This window comes from Thermobia domestica, chromosome 18 (assembly GCF_964235325.1).
Source record: "Thermobia domestica chromosome 18, izTheDome1.hap1.1, whole genome shotgun sequence".
Classification (NCBI taxonomy): domain Eukaryota; kingdom Metazoa; phylum Arthropoda; class Insecta; order Zygentoma; family Lepismatidae; genus Thermobia; species Thermobia domestica.
The window spans coordinates 166773996-166795178 of record NC_137471.1 but is presented as its reverse complement, the minus strand read 5'-3'; the positions used below and the strand labels follow the sequence as shown (position 1 = coordinate 166795178).

Sequence of the window (21183 nt, the reverse complement as noted above, 5' to 3'; positions counted from 1 at the left end):
TTGCTAGAATTTCAATAGTTATCATCTGAAATCACAATTATTTTCTTTATATTAAAGTATTACACTATATGTTATTACATTACGTGAAGGTGGAAGAAGAAAAGAAAGAAAAGTCAACACGCAAAGAAATCAGAAATTCAAAATCCCAGAAGCACGTCTGCAGAATGCCAATTTGAAGAAATATTTGTACAGTTAAACTTTAATATCAGGAAAATAGTTGCGCTATAAAGAATTGATCTAGCCAAACGCATTACATTTATTAACCTACATGAATTCTTCTCTTAGAGTTGACTTTTCAAACGGGTGAAATTTAAAAATAAATCAAAATAATTTGATATATGGTCTATTCACAAAATGCAACACCTTTCTCCTTCCTAAATGTCGTGAGTAACGATGAACCACACTATATTGATTGTCCAGGCAAGGACTCATATGTTGGAATCCCGAAGGACACATGTGAAAATTTGAAAGTACATTATTTCGAAAATAAGCGTTATTAAAATTACTAATAAACGTTGTTGCACATTGACTAAAACTGATAAAAAAAGATACTTTAAGAAGTCGCTGTTGGATGTACTTGCACATGAGAATGATGATTAAATTAAAATAAGATATGATGATATTATTTGCTCATCACATCACGAACTCATACAATAAGTTCGTAAAACAAACTTCCATTAAGATTACTTTGATTTGCTATGGTTATGCGTTTTATCTTCAGTCAAGTTGAAATAAAAAACTCAAACAAAATATTATAATTCAATTAACTCTAGAGGCAAAATGGCTTATTTGGGGGGGGGGGGGAGGTAATCAACAATAAAAAAACTGTGTTTGGACATATGGTAGAAAGAGGACAGAAATATACAGAGGAAAGTAAGATAGAAGAACAGATGCCGCTGAAAGGGTACTCGGATCAAAAGAAATCTGCTACAAATGTCGACTTTAATGCCTAATATATATCTTAATATGCCAGACGCTTGTGGCCTCAAAATATACATTGCCACCTGGGGAAACACTTGGTGCCAAGGTTTGCAAGTCCGTGTCCTCTAGAGGGGACTTTATGAAACTCCCTCCTATTAACTGTCTCCGGCCCACTAAGTTGTATTGAAGGGGCAATGCTTTAAATTTAATAATTTCAAAAAAAAAAAAAAAAAAAAAAAAAATCATCCGACGCCTCAAAGCAGCGAAAGGAGAAGAATTTAGATTAAGGCAAAGAGGAAAAAGTGTAAGAGTTGTAAAAGGATAGAATATTTAAAATAATGATAATAAATAAATAAATAAATAAAATAATTTAGTGATGACAAGGTAAAATAAATCGAAAAACTTGCCACCCGCTTCAGTACGCAAGGGTGCGAGCTTTGAGATGCCATGAATTTCCAGTATTATATTAATTATAAACAGAAAAGAAAGCTTTAAGACGGAATGACTTGGCACCCTGCTACCGTGGTTAGTTATTACGTAGAAATTTATAATATATCCACAAATTTGTTAATCCCATACTTGAATTGATTGATCATGCGTTAGGGATTTAATATTATAAGTAATTACCCCTTGTATCATAGGGAAACTATAAATCACTATTGCTAACATCGGGAGTCGAACCCCAGTAAATTAACCCATTAACAATATTGACCTAATCATCGACTCACATTGAGGTTACAGGAGGAAACAAACGACAACTAAAATAGGAGAACGCATCGAAACGTAACATCTTAACGATCCAATTACTGTCTTTTCTACTATTTTATAATTTTCAAGAGGGGGGAAAAAGCCAAATATATTAAATAAACGGTGGGTTTCAGTTGCCAACGTTCTACATTTTCTCTCCCCAAAGATGGAAAAGGATGATTCCGAGTGCCACCATATGTACGTGCATTGACCGTATGTGAACAAATGAGAACAGACAAATAAGTACTTTAAGTGTATGTGTGGAAATCTATATGTATGGATGTGTGTCCGTCTCTATACAAGCTGCATGTATGTATGTACAAATCTGCACATGTGTGTACGTGCATGTATGTCTATATGTATGTATCGAGTACGGGTAAACTCAATCTACATCACCTTTGTAGCATTCGAGATAGCAAAACAAGCGAATACAGAAAATTTTAAACCGATCAAGCTGCGAAAAATAACATAGAACTCCAACAATAGAATAAAATGTTTACTGTTATATTACCCCCCCCCAAAAAAAAAGAATGAGGGGCGAGGGGCTCAAATTACGCACTGCATGCTTTAGGCCATCGATCACTATTCTAGTCAAGTTGTGGAGATCTCATATTTAACACTTCAGCTGCTATTAATAAATAAATATATTAGTCTATCAATTTCCGTTATCATTACTCAGCCATTTTTATTCACATTAGCATTTAATTAATGCATATTATATATATATATATATAATGTAAAATTTCATTTAAAATATCAAATCAAAATGACCACGGAACTACTCCATTTTAGACGATGTAGGGAATTGACGAGAGAGAGAAAACTTGACCGATTTAGACCTGCATTTCTATATTAATTATTGTAATTAATAAACAACTTATACCCGAGTGTTTACTGATAATCTAATTACAACATACAATCAGAATATTAAGCCCTTTACAATACCTTCATTTATTTAATTGTTGCCACCGTCCACAACAATCTCCCTTCCCGATCTCTTTTGGCTATAAAGTACGCATACCCACGCTTCTTTTCTTTAATCGACAAATCATAACTCAAGGTTTATTGCGTGATATAAATTATGTTTTCTTATTGCGCGCGTCATCAAAGATTACTTAATCTTTCCCGCGATTATAAAAGAAATAAAATAAATTCTTTAGTTTTATTTCTCTCTCTCTGTCTCTCTCTCTCTCTCTCTCTCTCTAATTGCAGTGTTGCAAATTCATTATATTAAAATTCCCTAATAATTCGGAAAAAATCCTTTTTGGATCAATTTTAACCGGATATCACAATTTAATGAAATATTACACCAAAATATAGAATTTTGAAACAGAAGAAAGACTGAAATAAACAATTTAGAAGAAAATGAGAAATTCGGGAACTAAAATAAAATAATAGAACGAAATATTTTATTTCGTTAGTTTTTTTATAATTTATTTTAAACAAATCATAGCACATTAATTAATAATATTCTTTTCGTTTTTATTTACGACTTGCTCCCATCGTTTAATAAATTTTTCAATGGTTCGGCAATAGAGATCTCCCACTCCAAACTAAAAAAGTCCAACCAAACACTTAATTCCGTATCATTATTAACAATATACCGCGCAAAAAGTTCGAAAGAGAGAAAATTTCACAGCACCAAGTCTGAAGAATACGGAGGATGATATAGCACTTCCCATTCGAATTCTTGAAGCTGAGACATTTCTATCGTAAGTTCAGAAAAAGAACTTGAAAACTCTCGATCAGCTGATTAGTTAAATAAACTTGTATATGGAAACATTGGCTCTGTAGGTCAATGTCAGGGTTTGATATTCGTTTGTTCGAAGTGATTAAAACGCCATCTATCTTTTGTAATCTACCCGTACCTATTGCGTTTCCTTTAGATTGGAACATGAGGTAAGAAGGGGTAGGAGCTTAGAAATTGTGTCCGTTAAATTGATAAATTGTTAAATGTGATTTCGGTATAGTGTTTGGATATAAGTGCTCCTACACAGAAAGTAGCCGGAATAATATTGTCAAATTTATGTAAGTGCCATTGATATGCAGCTCGTCAGGAAATTGTAAGTACAAAATTTTAATCTATTTTTTTTTCTTTCCATTTCGGCCCAACTGTTACAACTTTTTGGTGAGTGGTATGTCTTTGGTCACTAGTTTAATTTAAATTGTTATATTTGGGGATTAAATTCAATTTGTGTAAATATTTGATATATGAAACCTTTCAAAAGTACAACCAGTAAATTTAATTTGGAATATAAAATTAGTGGAATGCGGATGTATGAAAATTCCGGACTACCATTCAAAAAGGGAAAGGGTACTATTGAGCAATGTTGTTTTGTGTTAGCACAGTTATATTGTTATTGTTGAATTTATTTTTATGTTGAAGAAATTATACAATAAATTGTTCCGAGTTGAAGTATATTTATAATTTCCAAGAAAAGGATTACTTGCCCAATTTATTCCGCATTAAGGGGAATCCTAAAATACCCTTTCATAGGTAGTGGATTACTTGGTAACAAGACTGCCGCTACAAAGCGAAACCTTTGCTAATATTGGCGATGTGAGGACGAGCGTTGTCGTGTTGCAGAAGATCGCTATTTCGCCAATTCTGTCTTTTTTTCTGAATTGCTTCGTTCAGTGGGTGCAGTTGCCAAACGCAAAGCTCCACATTGAGTATTTGGTTGCGCTGAGGTAGTTCATAATGATTACATCTTCCCAATTCCATTATACACATAATATAGTCTTTCGAGGATGAAGGTCTTATTTCGTTCACATAGTCACTTGTTTGTCGAGGCTGAGTCATTCTTTTTGCAATTTTGTACTGGCGTCAAGCCACCATTTTTCATCGATAGAAAAACGCTACTTGTGACTACGTATTAAGTGATGTCGAGCACGCAAACCGGCGACAATCGTGGGGCGTTGATTTTTGTTGTTTTCACTCAAAGTGTGTAGCACTCAAGTGCCGAGTTTCTGAACCTTGCTCATTGAGTGAAAGTGGTTCACATTTTTTTTTTTCATCCTTACTTTCATCATAATTCATCTGTTCCACCAATTCTCTGGTTGTTTGACGTGCACTTTATGAAGAAGGTAATTCAATTGCTCTTAACTGAATTCAGCTGGCTGAGCACTGTGTGATTTGTCCTTGAGGTCAAAATTCCCATTTTTGAAGACACAAAACCACGGCAGACGTTATTTTCAGGCATTGTTTCTTCTCCATACACAGCACAAACCTCACTACCAACTTAGGCGGCCTTGATATTCGACTGCATTCAAAAAGCAAATGTTGTCGAAAATGCTCAGTTTAGTCCACCAGACACACATTTTAATGCTCTGACATATCACAATCAATAAAATTAGAAGTGAAAACACACTTACCTTGTAGAGAAAACAATTGTCTTTCAAAGTACATAAAACATTTTGAAAATGCGTTTTATATCTGTGTGCATTTTTCTAAAACAAACAAACAAAATGCTCATGAATTATTCCGCCAACCCAATATTTGAATCATATTTTACCGGGACAAAGAATCCTAAACTAAACTTTGATAAAGGTTGACTAAATAAACAATAGAATTATATAATAGGACCCTAATTCAAAAGCTAGTAACAAATATTCTGCAAATACAGTTACGCAGTGACATAATCCTTAGTTAAAAAAAATTGAGTAACACAGCAGTAAACTATTATAATTCAAGGATAGCAGCATTGAATACTAGTAAAAAGTACAAATGGCAGCCATTGATTCTTTTTTAAGTATATTAATAGTTCTTGTTAAAATATTAAAATATTAAATAATACTTTTGATAAAGTGCATACTTTCAAATATTTAGGATCAATATTAACAGAGGAAAATCATATTCACGAAGAAATTAAATGTCGACTAAAAGCAGGGAATTCGTGTTACTATTCGGTTCAAAATCTCTTGTCGTCGCGAATTCTGTCGAGGAATTTGAAGCTTAAAATATATAAAAACGATAATCATGCCTGTTGTTCTGTATGGTTGCGAAACATGGTCGCTTACTCTGAGGGAAGAACATAGACTGAAAGTATTTGAGAACAGGATCCTGAGAAGAGTATTCGGACCCAAGAGGAACGGGAATGGGGAATGGCGGAAGCTTCATAACGAGGAACTACATAGTTTATACGGTTTACCCAACATTGTTAGGGTCGTCAAGTCTAGGAGGCTTAGGTGGGCAGGTCATGTAGCTAGAATGGAAGAAAGTAGAAACGCTTTCAAAGTCTTGACTGGTAGACCCATACGAAAACGACCATTAGGAAGACCTAGGCGTAGATGGGAGGATAATATTAAGATGGATCTCGCAGAGATAGGAATACAAAGTAGAAACTGGATCCAATTAGCTAAGGATAGAAGTCAGTGGAGAGCTTTTGTGAACGCGGCACTGAACTTCCGGGTTCCATAGGCCATAGAGTTAGTTAGTTAGTTAATAGTTTTTGTGTCAAATTTGTTACTTCCAGTTCTACTATTACTCATTGTTTTTTCAAAAACACAGGTTTTTCAAAACAACACCGACAGCGTTTGGTAGTTGATTCCTGACGCCAAGATCAGACAAAAAGTGTAGACCCACCTGGGTGCACAAATGCTTCCTTTCGGAGTTATCGGCTGCCGAAAACATGGAAAAATGAACTTTAAAGGTCCATAGCTCCAATACTACCGTATTCGGGTCAGACTTTATTTAGGAACTAGTATGTGCCCTATCGAAAAATTTATTTTTTAGAATCCTGCGGTAGTTCCGCAACAATTTTTATAGAGGTAGTTGGTGAGTACTTCAACTTATATGACCGTAGCCAAACTTCCTCTATAAAAATTGTTGCGTGAGTACTTTAGGATTCTGAAACATGTATTTTGGGATACCGCACATATTAGTTCCTAAGTGAAGTCTTGACCTTACTACGGTAGGTCCCATAGTATTGGAACAAATGACCTTTAAGTATCATTTTTTAAAAAATGATTTCGTTAGCCTATAATTCCGAAAGGAATCATTTCTGCACCCAGGTTGGCCTATAATTTTTGTCTCATCTTGGTGTCAGGAATCACCTCCCAAACGTTGTCAGTGTTGTTTTTAAACACCCTGTATATGTATACCTTTCTGCAAATTAAGAAATAAGAGGGACATAAATAGAAGTTCAGTGAAATTCTAAGAAATTTACTTCACGTTTTGTCTGCAGAATATTAAGAGGACAAAATACGAGAGCTATTTCATAAATAATGTACAGTAAACCTTGCATCATTTAAACTTCAGTTCATCAGACAGCAGGACATGTGCTTGTGAGCTCTGTAGTATATACATCTTGGCTGTGACAAGTGTTGGAAATGGAAGCTGCAGGTAATTTGGGAACTGTGCCTGGTGATGATCAGAGATTGTATATTAAGATTGAAACTTTACCCGACAAAAATTTACATGAAGTTTGCTGTCAGTTAACTGTACATCATAGTACAGTTTCTTGGTGAGCTTCTTATTGTTTAGTGGTCGTGTGAGAGTTGCGAGGTATATCTTCCAGCCGAACAACAAAATGTTGATGAAATCAATGATGATTTTTCCTTATGATCACTAAGCAATCATCATAGAAGACAGTTCCATGTAGAAGTAGTGTCACAACAGGGCATTATCGTGGCTTCTTGCAACATTTTCGTGATGCAAGTAATGCACATCCATAGTACTTTACTGTCTAATACTATGATCAGGATAAGCTGGAATTCGAATGGATACGAAGGAAGTTACAAGAGATTGTTTTTCTTTTTCTTTTCTTTTTTTTTTTTTTTTTTTTCAAAAGCCTTTATTTCGAAAAATTACTTAGATAAGTACCTCATACAATTAAATGCATGTTTTTTTCTTTTTAATAAATGTGAAACTCTCAATGTCATTTACAACAATTTGCAATATTACCTCAAAAGGTTCTGGGATACGGTAAAAACCGCTAACGTTTGGAACATTGCTTTGTGTAATGCCGAGAACTTATTGTAATTTCACCTACAAAAAGTATTGTTGTAATGCCATAGAAGCAAACTAAATCAAGAAGCGTTTTAAAAAAAACGGGCACTTTTTTGGTAGTGGCTTGGTGCAAGGTTGGGGCTGTATGATGGATGTTCAAGGACATCCGTTCAAAATGTGCAAGGAACTCGTGAACACGTTGTTATGAATAAAGCAGATTCAACGTGACAACATGCCCCTCCGTTTGTTTTGAATTGTACTGCGAAGATGTTTCAAAGTCTAATAGTATGTTTCAGCATTAATCGTTCTTCCTGGAAGCAGGAGGAGGAGGAAGGATGCTGGGGCGATTAAAGAAAACTTTCCATCAGCTTGCATGATGATGTTTTTAAACATTTTGGCTTTAGGACAATGGATATAGCGCCACTGCGGTTACTGCTGCTTGAGTTCAGCCATATAATGGAACAGCTATGTCTCGTTATTTCTTACAATGGAGTTCAGAAATGCATCTCCCTCTTCTGCCTAGTGCGTAAGAAAGTATTCCATTTGTTTTGTTTTGTATTCATCACTCAACTGTTTCAGGACCCAACGTTTTCTATCCGAACTCAATCACAACTTCATGAACAGTATTTTTTAAAACGTCAGGAAACATCACTCAGAATTCTCTATTTGTTACCTACCTGTTTGCAAGCACTTCTCCTTCAATGCGATTCCGAAAGTTGTCAGTAATCATGGATGAACTCTCGCTCCTTGCTTCATCGTCAATGTCATACTGACCTTCTACGAAAGCACGGCAACAAATACATTTTACCAATTCACTACGTCCCCGTACGCAGACCGTTTCTCGATGGATCTCTGGTGAACGCTTTCCTTGTGCTTGAAGAAACCTGATCACGCTGCGCACTTCACACATGATGGGATTCAGTATTACCGCTGTCATCTGCAATGTGTATTCTTCGCACAAGACTAAGCACAGAACTGCCGGATCACCCCCAATCCCGGTCGTATGGATCAAGATTACTGCCAGGGTAGGCAACTTTGGTACACATTTTTTTTTTTCCTAATGTGCAAATGTGTTTGTATCTTTACTTTCCTGATAAGCATTGTATTGGACTATGTGGACCCATAAGTTTTATGTGGATGTTCCTTACTTTTTATCAACTGAAACATGGATGCTGAAGAACTCCTCCCGTGGTCGCTCCTAATCATTCCACTGTGAACTTCTTAACAAATAATTTTAGGACAAATATTACGCGGACAGGCATTGAAAGAACCATACAGTTGTGGCGTGCGTGTTGTAAGACAGAAAGCAGTTCAGAAATTATATTAATTTTAGGTTTATCATAATCTATTCAATTTTAAGACTCTGGAAGCTAAATGGATTTTAGAGTCGTCTAAGATGCAAAGTTACTGGATTGCAAGGAAACTCGTGGGTGCACAAAAGTTTAATAAAAAAGTACTAATAAAGAAGGCAACAGTATAGAGTAGCAGTTCTCAAAGTAGGGTCCGCGAAACCTAATCAGGGGATCCGCGACTCCTAAAAATTAAAATGTGTTGTAATAAAATTAAAGTTACAGCTGTTATGCAAGAAGCATTTTTTTTAGTTACTAAAAATAAACAAATTAGAAATTATATTTACGTTTGTAAATTTAAATCTTTTCCTACTATATTAAATTTCTGCCCTGAAGCCGGGGGGCGCGGTGGCTCAGTGGTAGAGCGTTCACCTCCGGTGCTTGGGGTCCCTGGTTCAATCCCAGCTCGCGCCGTGTGGACTTTGTGGTGGGCAAACACCGTGCTCGTGGGTTTTCTCGGGGTTCTCCCGTTTCCTCCCACTTTCTTCATTCCACCATTTCACTCATTTCTCATCATCACCGTCTCCTTTAGCCTCGCCGGCATAATCGTGGGACGTAAAACTTAAAAATTTAATTTCGTTTTTGCCCTGAAGCCGGTCAACCATTATATAGGACTACTTCAAGTGAGAAAATTTCCTTCTTTGTTAGGGCACTTTTTCGAAAGCCCTACCACGACACCTCGGAATTTCATTTAAAAAAAAACAAAGTAAATATTAGTTATTTCTATGCTTATAAACAACAAGCCTCCCCTTCCAATTCTGAGATTTGTAAAAAAAAAAAAAAAAAAAAAAAAAAAAAATCCAAAATATACTCCTAGATCCGCCGCTGCGAGTAACTCTAAACTCAAATTGCGTGCAGTTAAAGCAGAATTGTCTTGGAAGAAGATCGCAACAGAGAAATAAGAACGTTGCTTCGATTCAATCAATTTGAGAAAAGATAAAAAATATCAAAATGATATACACACACAACACAGGTTTTAAACCGCTTCCTTTCCAGCAAAGGTAAGAGCAACTCTGAAATAATAATATTGTACTGCGGTCTTATTATTGTTGAAGCAAAAAATTTTTGCTTCTTTAATTTTCCATGAGTTATTAATTAAAAATAAAGGAAAAACACAAAACTTGCGATTTGCTGTATTGTTAAGCAACAAAGAGAAATTTCTGATAGAATTGGAAGGGGGTCCGCAGATAACTTTCGGAATGAACAGGGAGTCCGCGTTATCGGAAAGTTTGAGAACCCTGGTATAGAGCATAACTTTACACCAGCGAGAATCCACCGAGAGATTTTTTATTCCTACAGTGATGGAGTTTTAAGTTTCTTAACCCAAGGTACCTGGGTGTACCCCATACATTATAGAACATTTTATAACTAAAAGTACAATAGTATAATTTACCTGCAATCTCACATCTATTCCCATATTCTTTAAGAAATCCCTTTGATTTATTGGTCCAAAGGTTAGTAACCTATCTTCTACTGTGCTACGTATATATGAAAAGTCAACATCTGCTGTGAGATCAGCTGTACCTGGATCGCAGAGAGGATCATGAAGTTGATGTCTCCGGAAAGCCTTCAAAAAGAGACAGAACAGCAATTAGTTTGTTATAAATGTAAAATGTATTATTTGTATGAAGAAACACGAACGTAAAGGATAGAACATTGACGTTGAACACTTCACTTGAAACAATTGGAATTGAAGAAAAGTCATAAAGAAGATACAGAAGAGCGTAATATTGAATATATGCAGAATTGCAAACCCCAGAATAAGGTAAAAAACAAGAGACAATAATAATAATAATAATAATAATAATAATAATAATAATAATAATAATAATAATAATAATAATAATAATAATAATAATAATAATAATAATAATAATAGTAGTAGTAGTAGTAGTAGTAGTAGTAGTAGTAGTAGTAGTAGTAGATGATACTACTACTACTACTACTACTACTACTACTACTACTACTACTAATAATAATAATAATAATAATAATAATAATAATATAATTATCTATTAAAATGCTACAATAGTAATTAAAAGCGCCTGAGCTCCAACCTATAACTTTAGCTTTCAAATCTTCAATTTACGGTTATGTGTGATTTCACGTTTAACAAACATTTTAAGTATTTGTACTTTAAATAAATTAGTTAACTAGATCTTTTTCATAAAGTTTATGATATAAAATTATTGTTCAAAGCCTTTGTATTTTAATAAGCCTTCTCTAAAATCAATGCTCGTGAATTGTTCTTCCATCTTCCGAGTTCTTTTAAACTATACGTTGAGGACGTTTATATGTCTGTGGTCAATGCTTTCGACAATGAGATCTCGGAAACTACAGGCTCTAGAAAGATGACGTTTTCACTGATCGATTGGAAATTTTGCGTAATTGTCCAGTTCTAATTGAATATTAAAAAAAAGGTCATTATGTTTTTATTACGTTTTTTTAGGGTACACTGGAAGCGCTGAAATTAAAAAAAAAAAAAAAACCTAAAGCATCATACCCTATGCGTTATACATTCCAACACCACACTGTTGTATATTGGGGTTGCATATGTCTCAGGTGTTTTCTTCATGGCCAAATGGGTATACGGACAAAGGTGATATGTCCATGCCGTAATTTTTGCAGGTGACAACATTCAATGCATCTCACAAATCAGAGGTTCATGCAAAACTTTGTTTTTATTAATGGAATATTTACTGGAGATTCTATTGTTTTTATGTAATGTGCACCAATTCCAAAAATACTTCGGGTATTATCCACATCAGCCAAAACCTGACTTTCGAAGAAAAATGGACATATCACCTTTGTGCAGATACCCATCGAAATGATGAAAAAGGAAGGATAATTATTTCCCAGTCTAAGATGAATCTTTATTTTTGGAGTGTTTTGCCCAATGAACACCATATTAACTGCCATTATAATTAATTGTGTATGTAATGTATTTGCTTATTACATACTGCATGCAAGAAAGAAAACACTGGTTATACATGAATTAATTAGAAACTCCTATCGGAAATACCCTCAAATCCTGCAAACGGTGCGAGATACTGAAGAAAAAATCTCCCCTTTATTGTACCCCTTGTCGATTTTTATCAAGATGTCTTTCACTTGTGTCTGTAAGGGACATGTACAGATGTTGTGAGGAATGACAAGGAGATTCATGCTCATATATGAATGATGCAATGTAGGTTCAGTTAGTAATAATAATAGTAAGAAAAAACATTAGGAGGTATCAACTTACTCTGAACGTGTCCGTTTTCGTTCCATCGTGTCCATAATCCACAATAAGAGCAATGCCTCCGTTTTCTTCAATCTTTCTCGCCAGATGATCTGCTATCGTAATGCTTTCGGGACTCACTTCTACATGGTCTCGCCTTTCATCAGCCTGGAAAAGGAAAACCACTGTTACGAGTTTTGTATCTATTATCGAAGAATTCTCGTAACTCTGTAGTGTACTTCATCAGAAGTTCTACTGTAGAACGTTCTGGAGACGGAATACTCAACTACAACTGGTAGGTTACTTTTGATGGAGAAGACTTTTTAAAAAAAAGTTTTATAGTCCACGGTTATACCGGCTAAGCTAAAGGAGACAGTGACGATGAGAAATGAATAAAATGATGGAATGAAGAAAGTGGGAGGAAACGGGTGAACCCGGAGAAAACCCACGCATACGGTGTTTGTTCACCACAAAACTCACTTGGTGCGAGCTAGAATCGAACCAAGGACTCCATGCACCAGAGGTGAATGCTTTACCACTGATGGTGAATACTCAAGTGGTGTTGGAAATGGTATTGGCATATACAGGGTAATTATGACCTATATCTAATATACAAATTATATTCACAAATAATATAAATCTTCAATATGTACACTTTGAAACAGCGGAGAGAACATGCAGTTTTTTCACTTTCGCATAAACTGTAACAGAGTTAAATTGACTGCCCCGATCTTACCTCGAAAATCCAACTTGAATATATGTACCGAAAGGTAAAACCCAGGTAGGAAATACTAGTACATTTTACTGCAAAAAGGCAAGAACAAATATCATCTGTACGTATGCAATATGGAGGATAAGTGTTTCCTGCAATGCAACTGAAAGAATGTCTGATGCAGATGTTTTCTTGGGATGTTGGGGACAGTATACAGGAGTAAAATATACGTGGCGATGAAAAATTATAAATGTATATTTGCACAAGAACAACCGGTAACTGATCCTAAAGCCTATTGTCTTCAATAAGGGCCGCGGTGGCTCCGTGGTAGAGCATTCACCTCTGATGCATGGAGTCCCTCGTTCGATCCCAGCTGGCGCCAAATAAACTTTGTGGTGGTGGGTTTCTTTGGGGTTGTCCCGTTTCCCCCGACTTTCTTGATTCCACCATTCCATTCATTTCTCATCATCACCGTCTCTTTTAGCCTAACCGGAATAAGCCTGGGACGTAAAACTCAAAGATTTCATTTTTATTGTCTTCAATAAATAAATAAACTCTGATTCATTTACAAAAGTTTTAGGAGGCAATTCCTGACACACACACAAAAAAAAATAAAAATAAAATATAAAATAAATAAATAAATAAATAAATAAAGTTGTGTAGGTATGTCAAAGTTAAGGTTAATTTAAAACAGCGCTAGTAACAATAGATGGCAGCACGTTTTCCAGAATAATTCAATCAAATTCAAGAGATCACCTTGTAAACTATTCATTTTCCCTTTGAAAAATTCCAGATTGTTAATAAAACTCCAACTGACCAAAGCAGTAATTATTTTAATAGTATATAGTATCTTACAGTTTCGGCTATGTAATATAGCCTTCCTCAGACATATTACGAGAGAAATATTCAATTTTGACAGCTTAAATAGATCTCAATGCAGGACATACGCACTTTCTCTTTACAGAACGTAAACTTTTAATTGGTTCTAAAAAGTAAATTTTCAATTAGATGTTGTCACTTTCTTTTCTTGCTCTTGTTTATAACCTTTTATACCTGTTATAAAACTTTTAATTTGTTAAGAACTTAAACTCTTAATTAGGTGTTCGTCACTTACACTTTCTGTTCATTATTGTCCACCTGCTGTTATCCATTATCACACTTGATTAACATTCTACACCTGTCCTTATAGCTCGTGTTAATCCTTTTAATTCTTTCTTTCTATTCCGTCTATCATCTTTTCCCATAATTCATGTATCACAAGTCCACTAGACCAATTCATCAACTACTCCTTCCTATTTCTTAATCTACTGGGCCTCTTTCCACTTTCGTATCACACTTTCTTACGATTCAACAACCAGTTCGGATGCGAGCTCCACACTGTGATCCTTAGAGAATCCACCCGTTGTATTTAAGCTGTCACAATTGGATGTTTCTCTGATAATGTGTGTGAGGAAGACTATGTTATAAAGCCCAAACTGGAACACATATATATGCTATTAAATATTTATACTGATTTGGTCAGTTGGAGTTTTATTAGTAATCAAAGGATCAATATTCAAACATTGCTCAAGTACAAATTGAATCAATAATCGAAGTATAATTCGTGGAAATTATCAATATATTGTCTGCTTGATTGTTGAAAGAATTTCATTATTGGAAATTCTCCCACAGATTAGGGAGATGAAACTTGGTATATACATTTCTCGTTAAAAATACGTAAATTCGAAAATTCCGCTTTTAAGGTGGGAGAGGGGAAAACGGGGCAATTATAATTGCCAAATAGTTGCTGAAATTACTCCGCTTCTCCCCTTATTAACAGCGGAATTTTTCAAAACCCTGGAACATGCATCTGCTTTTTTTTTAATGACCGAGTTTGATGGTTTAAACTTGAGGGAGCAAATTTTGAATCCCCGTCTTCTACCATTAGGATATATACGAGGGTTGACCAGAAAGTAAAGAAGGATTGCACACCGCCCCCAACCACTGTGATCGCGTGCGCAGCAGTTAGCTCTTTCCTTCACCTCAGTGTGAGCCGAGTCTCCGTGCTGTGATATCACGCTATTTGTTTTTACTTGCAGCGATTCAAACTGGCGGAAGCAATCGAAAATCTCTCGTTTTCTGAACGCGCAAAAAGTTAAACCTATTGAAATTCATAAGCAAAGAATGTTTATGGTGATAGTGGAATGAATGAGTCATCAGTAAGGAAACTGTGCATTATGTTTAATCAAGAAAGGACCGACGTGCATCAGCACGAACACACCAGGAACTTCAATGTCTAAAGTGGGAAATCTTTGGTCATCTAGCATACAGCCCTGACTTGGCACCAAGTGATTTTCACTTATTCCCGAAATGTAAGGAATTTTTGGGTGGAAACCAGTTCACAAAGATGAGAAACTCAAGCAAGCAGTGACAGCCTGGCTCACTTCTTTGGCGACAGATAAGTATAACATCTGCATTGAAAAACTTGTCCCACGTTATTAACAAGTATCTTGACAACTATGGCGATTACAAAGAAAAGTAGAGTAAGGTGTTGTGGCTTTCTAAATAAAATTTTGTACTGACATCTTTTGTTTTTATTTAACCGTGCCAAAACGATCTTTACTTTCTGAATGACCCTCGTATTTTAATGGACGTGAGATGACAGAAATCCAGTTAGAGGTAAGTACTAACTACACTCCAAACATTCATTTCAAATGGCTCAGCCGTTCTCCGTGATGCGATCCTAAAGAAGATCGTTTTCATTTTTGCTTTTACAACACACGAGTGCACCTGTATAATCCATTGTAGCCCGTCACATTTGATTTTTAATCGCTACACTGGTAAATTATTGAACCCCCTTTAAGACCATCCTTCGAGATGCCCAATTTTAATTCAAATTTTGGGTGGTCGCCTTGAATAGGTTTCACTGTAATTTCGTTTCGCTTTAGGGATACAACATTTATTTATTCACAGTTTCATAAGCATTAACCCAATTGACTAAAACTGAACAATATAAAATAAAAAAGAAATACAAACACAAAAGTGTAATCGTGTTTTTTGCCGTTGTTAAAATTCTATGAATCTAAGCATTCATTTGCATTCATCCCAGCTTTACTACGGCGAATCACAATTACATCCGCACTTATGTCTTATTGAAACCGAAGCTGGGCACATAGGTCAATAAAGCATAAGTACCGTAAAATAGAAATATGTATGACTGATTAATTTCAGCACAAATATTAACCCTACGATATAAATAACAAAAACCTAGTTAAACTGTGCAAAAAATATAATGTTACTGAATATGAAGTACACAAACTGAAAGAACATTAAAAGATTACAAGCTAACGAGTAACTTTTGTTTGACATTCTATGGCCTTGTTAACTAACTAAGGTTTCACTTACTCACAGTGAATCTTTGACCGGTCAGTTGTTCCACTGCTTATACCACTCGGATCCTAGCGTCGAATCCGCTGGATGCAAACAAGATCCACGAAAGTTCCTGCGCTAGTCAGAATAAGCTTGGGGGCAGTGGCGGGGGCGATTGGACGTTAAAAGTGGGGGGCAAGACATGATCTGAATATTTGTATATCAATGTTAGTTTCCCTGGTTCATGCTAACACTTTGTTTCACGGAGGACTGTATAACTAATAGGATACTATATTTTTCAGTTAAAATACCTTAATTATATCGTATTTTATATTTTATTAAGTAAACTGACAAGAGCAATACAAATAGGCACTATCCCTTTGTACTCTTAAATAACGAATCTGTAAAAAGAGATTTGACTCCTGGCTCATGAACATTTTAGAATTCTATCTGGAAAACTGTGATCAGATTATTTAATAAATTTACTAAACAAATAAACAGAAAGGATAACATTAATCATAGTAATGAATAATGAGGCTTGTTTTGCAAAAGTTGAATTGAAATTGTGGATTAATGAATAACTTACGTTTTTAATTCCACACATGCTAATAAATGTGTTATTACCCTTAGAAAATGAAAGACATTAAATTACAAGCATATGCTACGACATTTAAAGAAATATATGCTTTTGCAGCTTCCCGAAACATGTTCGTTGCCATTAGATGCAGTTTTCACTTTCTTGGAACACATCAAAAGTCAACAATACTTAGAATCACTCCACACTCCAATTATACAAAATAATCCTAAAACCTAGAATTATGTTGAATTCACTAAATTTAATTGCATATACACTCGTACACCCCTAAACACACCACTCCACTCGTATATTACACTGAATACCAATCGAAAAGTAGAAGTTGTTTCTTATTACTCTCTTTTTAATCAATATTCCTTACTATTAGAAAGAAGAAAAGACATTTTAGGAACTGTCAATTTTTGTGCAATTAAAGAATAACTTGTGAAAGACTTTTCCTTTTTTGCGAAATATCATTTCAATTACTTTCAAAGCGGATGATTAAACATATCGAACCCTTGTAAGAAGAAGTGAAAGTCGCTTGTATTATTGCGCTTCGATAGGTTATTTTTCGGCCATTTTCTGTGGCAATTAAAATGTAATTCCTGCAGCTTTCTTGACTCCACAGGAAGACAAAAATACGTAGTCACGCACCGGTAGGGGTCATAATTTTTTTCTATGGATCAATAATACATACAATAACTTTAAATTTCGAAATTAATCTATATACATTAATGTGTCACTTCAAAAAAGTGGGGGGCAACTGACCCCCTTTGCCCCCCCCTAATCGCGGCCCATGCTTGGGGGTGCGTCAATTAAGCCCAAAAGGTTTGCCTTAATCTTCTTCTTGGCGATGCTGAATAATCATCCACACTGGCGTAATTCTTTTATGATTTTGACGATCTGATGTTCACTTGTTTGACAAAACTAAGAACTTCACTTTACTAGTAATAAGACGTTTCACTATAGTTAACCGTTATATGGTTATAAAGTGTGTTTTTTTTTATTTTTTTATTTTTTTTTTTTACGCTCAATCCAAAAGAGTGAGGGAAGCCAACTTTCGCACCCAGTTTTGCGTTTAACAGTGGCAGGCTCAAGGGGTCGTACGCCCTACCCGTCGATGACACGACTGGAGTTCCCCTTGCCGAAGCATGGTTTACATGTTGTTAGCTTTTCTTCAGGAGCAAAGTCATCGTCCAATCAGCGCTCATTTGCCACAGTACGTAGGTGGTAATGCGAATGTCCCGAAAGTTAGGGAGCAAAGAAGTCTTCAAGCATGTTATTATCACGTGAACAAAAGTCCTGCTTCTCGACCATATATAGCCGTAAAAATCGAAGTGAAGCCTACGAACACAACTACACGAAATACCAAACTGATGAAGAAAGCTTCTAGATTGTTCCAGTGTATACGAGGCTTGGTTAATAAATTTTGATATTAAGTTTGCCTCTTCCAAATGTCTTTTTTAAATTTGAAAAAATGAGCTTCGGGTCGGTGATAAAAGTTTCATCTCTAAATTTACAATGTTTTCTTTAGCTGAGTTCTGAAGTTTTGTTCAGAAGTAAATATATTACATTCTGTTAGCAATGTATTGTAATCATGCGCTAGTCTATAAAACAACGATTACAACAATCTACAATTGATAACCTAGGTGTCTCGTAAGCTAGCAAATTAAGAAACCGAGTTCGCCGCAGAGGAATCCGAAAGTTGATCTGCGATACTAAGAACTTAGAATAAATTTTACCATTGATAATTTCATATAGATAAAGCAAATCAGCAGCGCGGCGTCGTTTGTCAGGGGTGCATAGTTTCATTAAAGACATTAGTTCTTGCCTTGATTGATCACGTAACTCAGGAATTCTAAATCTAACTATGGTAAGAAGTTGAGGACCGAGTCAGTGCGAGACAGATTAGTAGGTACTGCCATATTCCACACAGGTGAACAATATTCAATGATCGGGAGATGAAAACTTTATAAAACATCGTAAGAGCAGAGAGACCTTGTGTTTCAGGATATCTAAAATGTAGACCAAGTAGTTTCATAGCTCTGGATGGGGTCGATATGATGTGATCCGCAAAGGAGAGTTTTTCATCAAAGATAACACCTAGATCCTTTTCAGATGATACACGTTTAATAGTTATATTGTTGACATTGTAAGTCTGAAGAACTACATTCTTTTTTAAAGAGATAGAAAGGATAGAACATTTGTTGGAATTTAATAGTTGAAGGGTAAGGGGAAAAAAGAAGGAATGTCACAAAAACTGTATTTTCGAGAAAACGACGTTTTAATGTTGAAAACCGCGTACAAAATGAATAGGGTTAGTCAATTTTTTTGCCCCTTTCCTTGGTCATTTCTACATCTACGCATGCATGGCATATACAGTCAAATAGTACCAAGAGTCATCAACAGATAGGGCAAAGCACCCGTTAAAGCACACACATGGACATTCCTTGTTTTTTCCCCTTACCCTTCAGTTTATATTGAATCGTTGGAGAACATGAGTTCATATGGGGTTTTATATTCAACATTAGCCAATATATGACTTTTTCAAGATGCCTTCTTTGTTCTGAAAACACCTGTAGGCATGCATGTTCAGAAATTTAGTTGCTTGCAATAAATTCTTCACTGCGACTGACTTAGCTGTAACTATACGGTAGAGTAAGTTGAGATTCAGCAAAATGGAAAATAAAATAAAATAAAAAAAATAATAAAATGATCATACCTTAATAAGAAATTTGGAGGGAACTGTAACACTCCTTGACATTACAAAACGAAGTTCTTCGCTAGAGGGATCTACGTCTATTAGAATTTCTCGCCACTGATTTTCAACTTTCTGAAAATTAAAATACTAATTACATAATGCAATGAAAGTATGATATATATATAGTTTTCTGTGCCTCTTCAATAAGACAATATTGTTACGGCCCTTTTATTATTATTCTTTCCTAAGTTTGGCGGCAGGAACCACGCTATAAAAATAAAAAGGAATACATAAAATAAAATAAAAGTTTCGTAGATGATGCATTAAGAGCCTGGCATACTAAAAAATTTACCATTTTTCGTTTGCTTGTTTTCCATAAGGGAAAGGAGATAATAAAAGGCAACTTAGCACAATCATACATAATGTTATTCTACAACAGAAAATATGAACCTGAACAATTTTTAGTCTTGCTATCGATAGATATTACAGTGTTGCCAGAATAACATTCCCCCCCAAAATGTAAGTTAAGGCAGCGACTAGAGGAACGAACGAACTGAACTGTATACGATTACGTATCATGTTGTCTTGGAATCTTGTGAACTACTTTTTAAATAACATTATTATTTACTTTTAATAACTGTATGTTAAAACTATTTTGTTTACTACAAACTAAATACAACTATTATTTAAAAAGTAGTTCACAGGATTCCAAGACAACATGATACGTAATCAAATGAAGTTCAGTTCGTTCCTCTAGTCACTGCTTTAACTTAGATTTTGAGGGAAATTTTTTCTTGCAACACCGTAATTTCAACACTGAAAGATCTTCAGGTTTATATTTTCTGTTGTAGAATAACATTATCTATGATTGTGGTAAGTTGAATTTCATTATCTCCTTTCACTTATGTAAAACAAGCGAAAGAAAAAGGGTAAATTTTCTATTATTTTTAGTAAGGCAGGCTCTTAATTCTACTAGTTTGCTAGTTTGTCCATACGATTCTTCGGCCGACTATACACTGCAGATTAAAATCGGGATTAATTAAATGCTCTAAATGTTTACACTTAAGTATTTTTTTTCACTTTATTCACTCACCGTATCTGTGCAGTTCTTCAAGGACTTTGTTATAAAGATCACAGGTAGCGATATCAATTAATATGACCCACAGACTGATACGTTGGCCGTTCCCTATTAAGATACTGATACCCGTTTTCTTTACCTTTATTTTAACCCTTTACTACCTGAACCTGCGCTCTCTATACAGCGCATCATTCACATATGAGCATGAATCTCCTTGTCATTCCTCACATCTGTACATGTCCCTTTATAGACACAATTGAAGGGCATCTTGATAAAAATCGGTAAGAAGTATCATAAAGGGGAGATTTTTTTTCGATTATTTGTTCAGTATCTCGCTTCGTTTGCAAGATTTGAGCCTACTTCCGGTTGGAGTTTCTAATTCATGTATGATCAGTGTTTTCTTTCTTCTTCCATGCAGTATGTAATAAGCAAATACATTACATACACAATTAATTATAATGTCAGAGATATGTGTTCATAGATCAAAACACTCCAAACAATAAAGATTCATCTTAGGCTGGAGAAATGGTTATCCTTCGTTTTTTATTATCATTTGGCCATGGTATCTGAGGATGGTAGCTCG

General features: G+C 35.2%; 1 protein-coding gene across 4 annotated transcripts in view; it reads right to left on the bottom strand.

The window, feature by feature from the left end:
* The window catches only part of LOC145675494 (protein arginine methyltransferase NDUFAF7, mitochondrial), a 57383-nt gene that overhangs the window by 9150 nt on the left and 27050 nt on the right, over positions 1-21183 (bottom strand). For 3 of the 4 annotated variants that reach the window (XM_081745943.1, XM_081745942.1, XM_081745944.1), the window contains exons 5-7: positions 19544-19654; positions 12212-12355; positions 10361-10534 (exon numbers count right to left, since the gene is read on the bottom strand). In XM_081745943.1, coding sequence (XP_081602069.1) covers positions 10361-10534; positions 12212-12355; positions 19544-19654 — 429 coding nt within the window. The remainder of the gene's footprint in view (positions 1-10360; positions 10535-12211; positions 12356-19543; positions 19655-21183) is intronic. The other variant, XM_081745945.1, reaches the window with a different exon arrangement.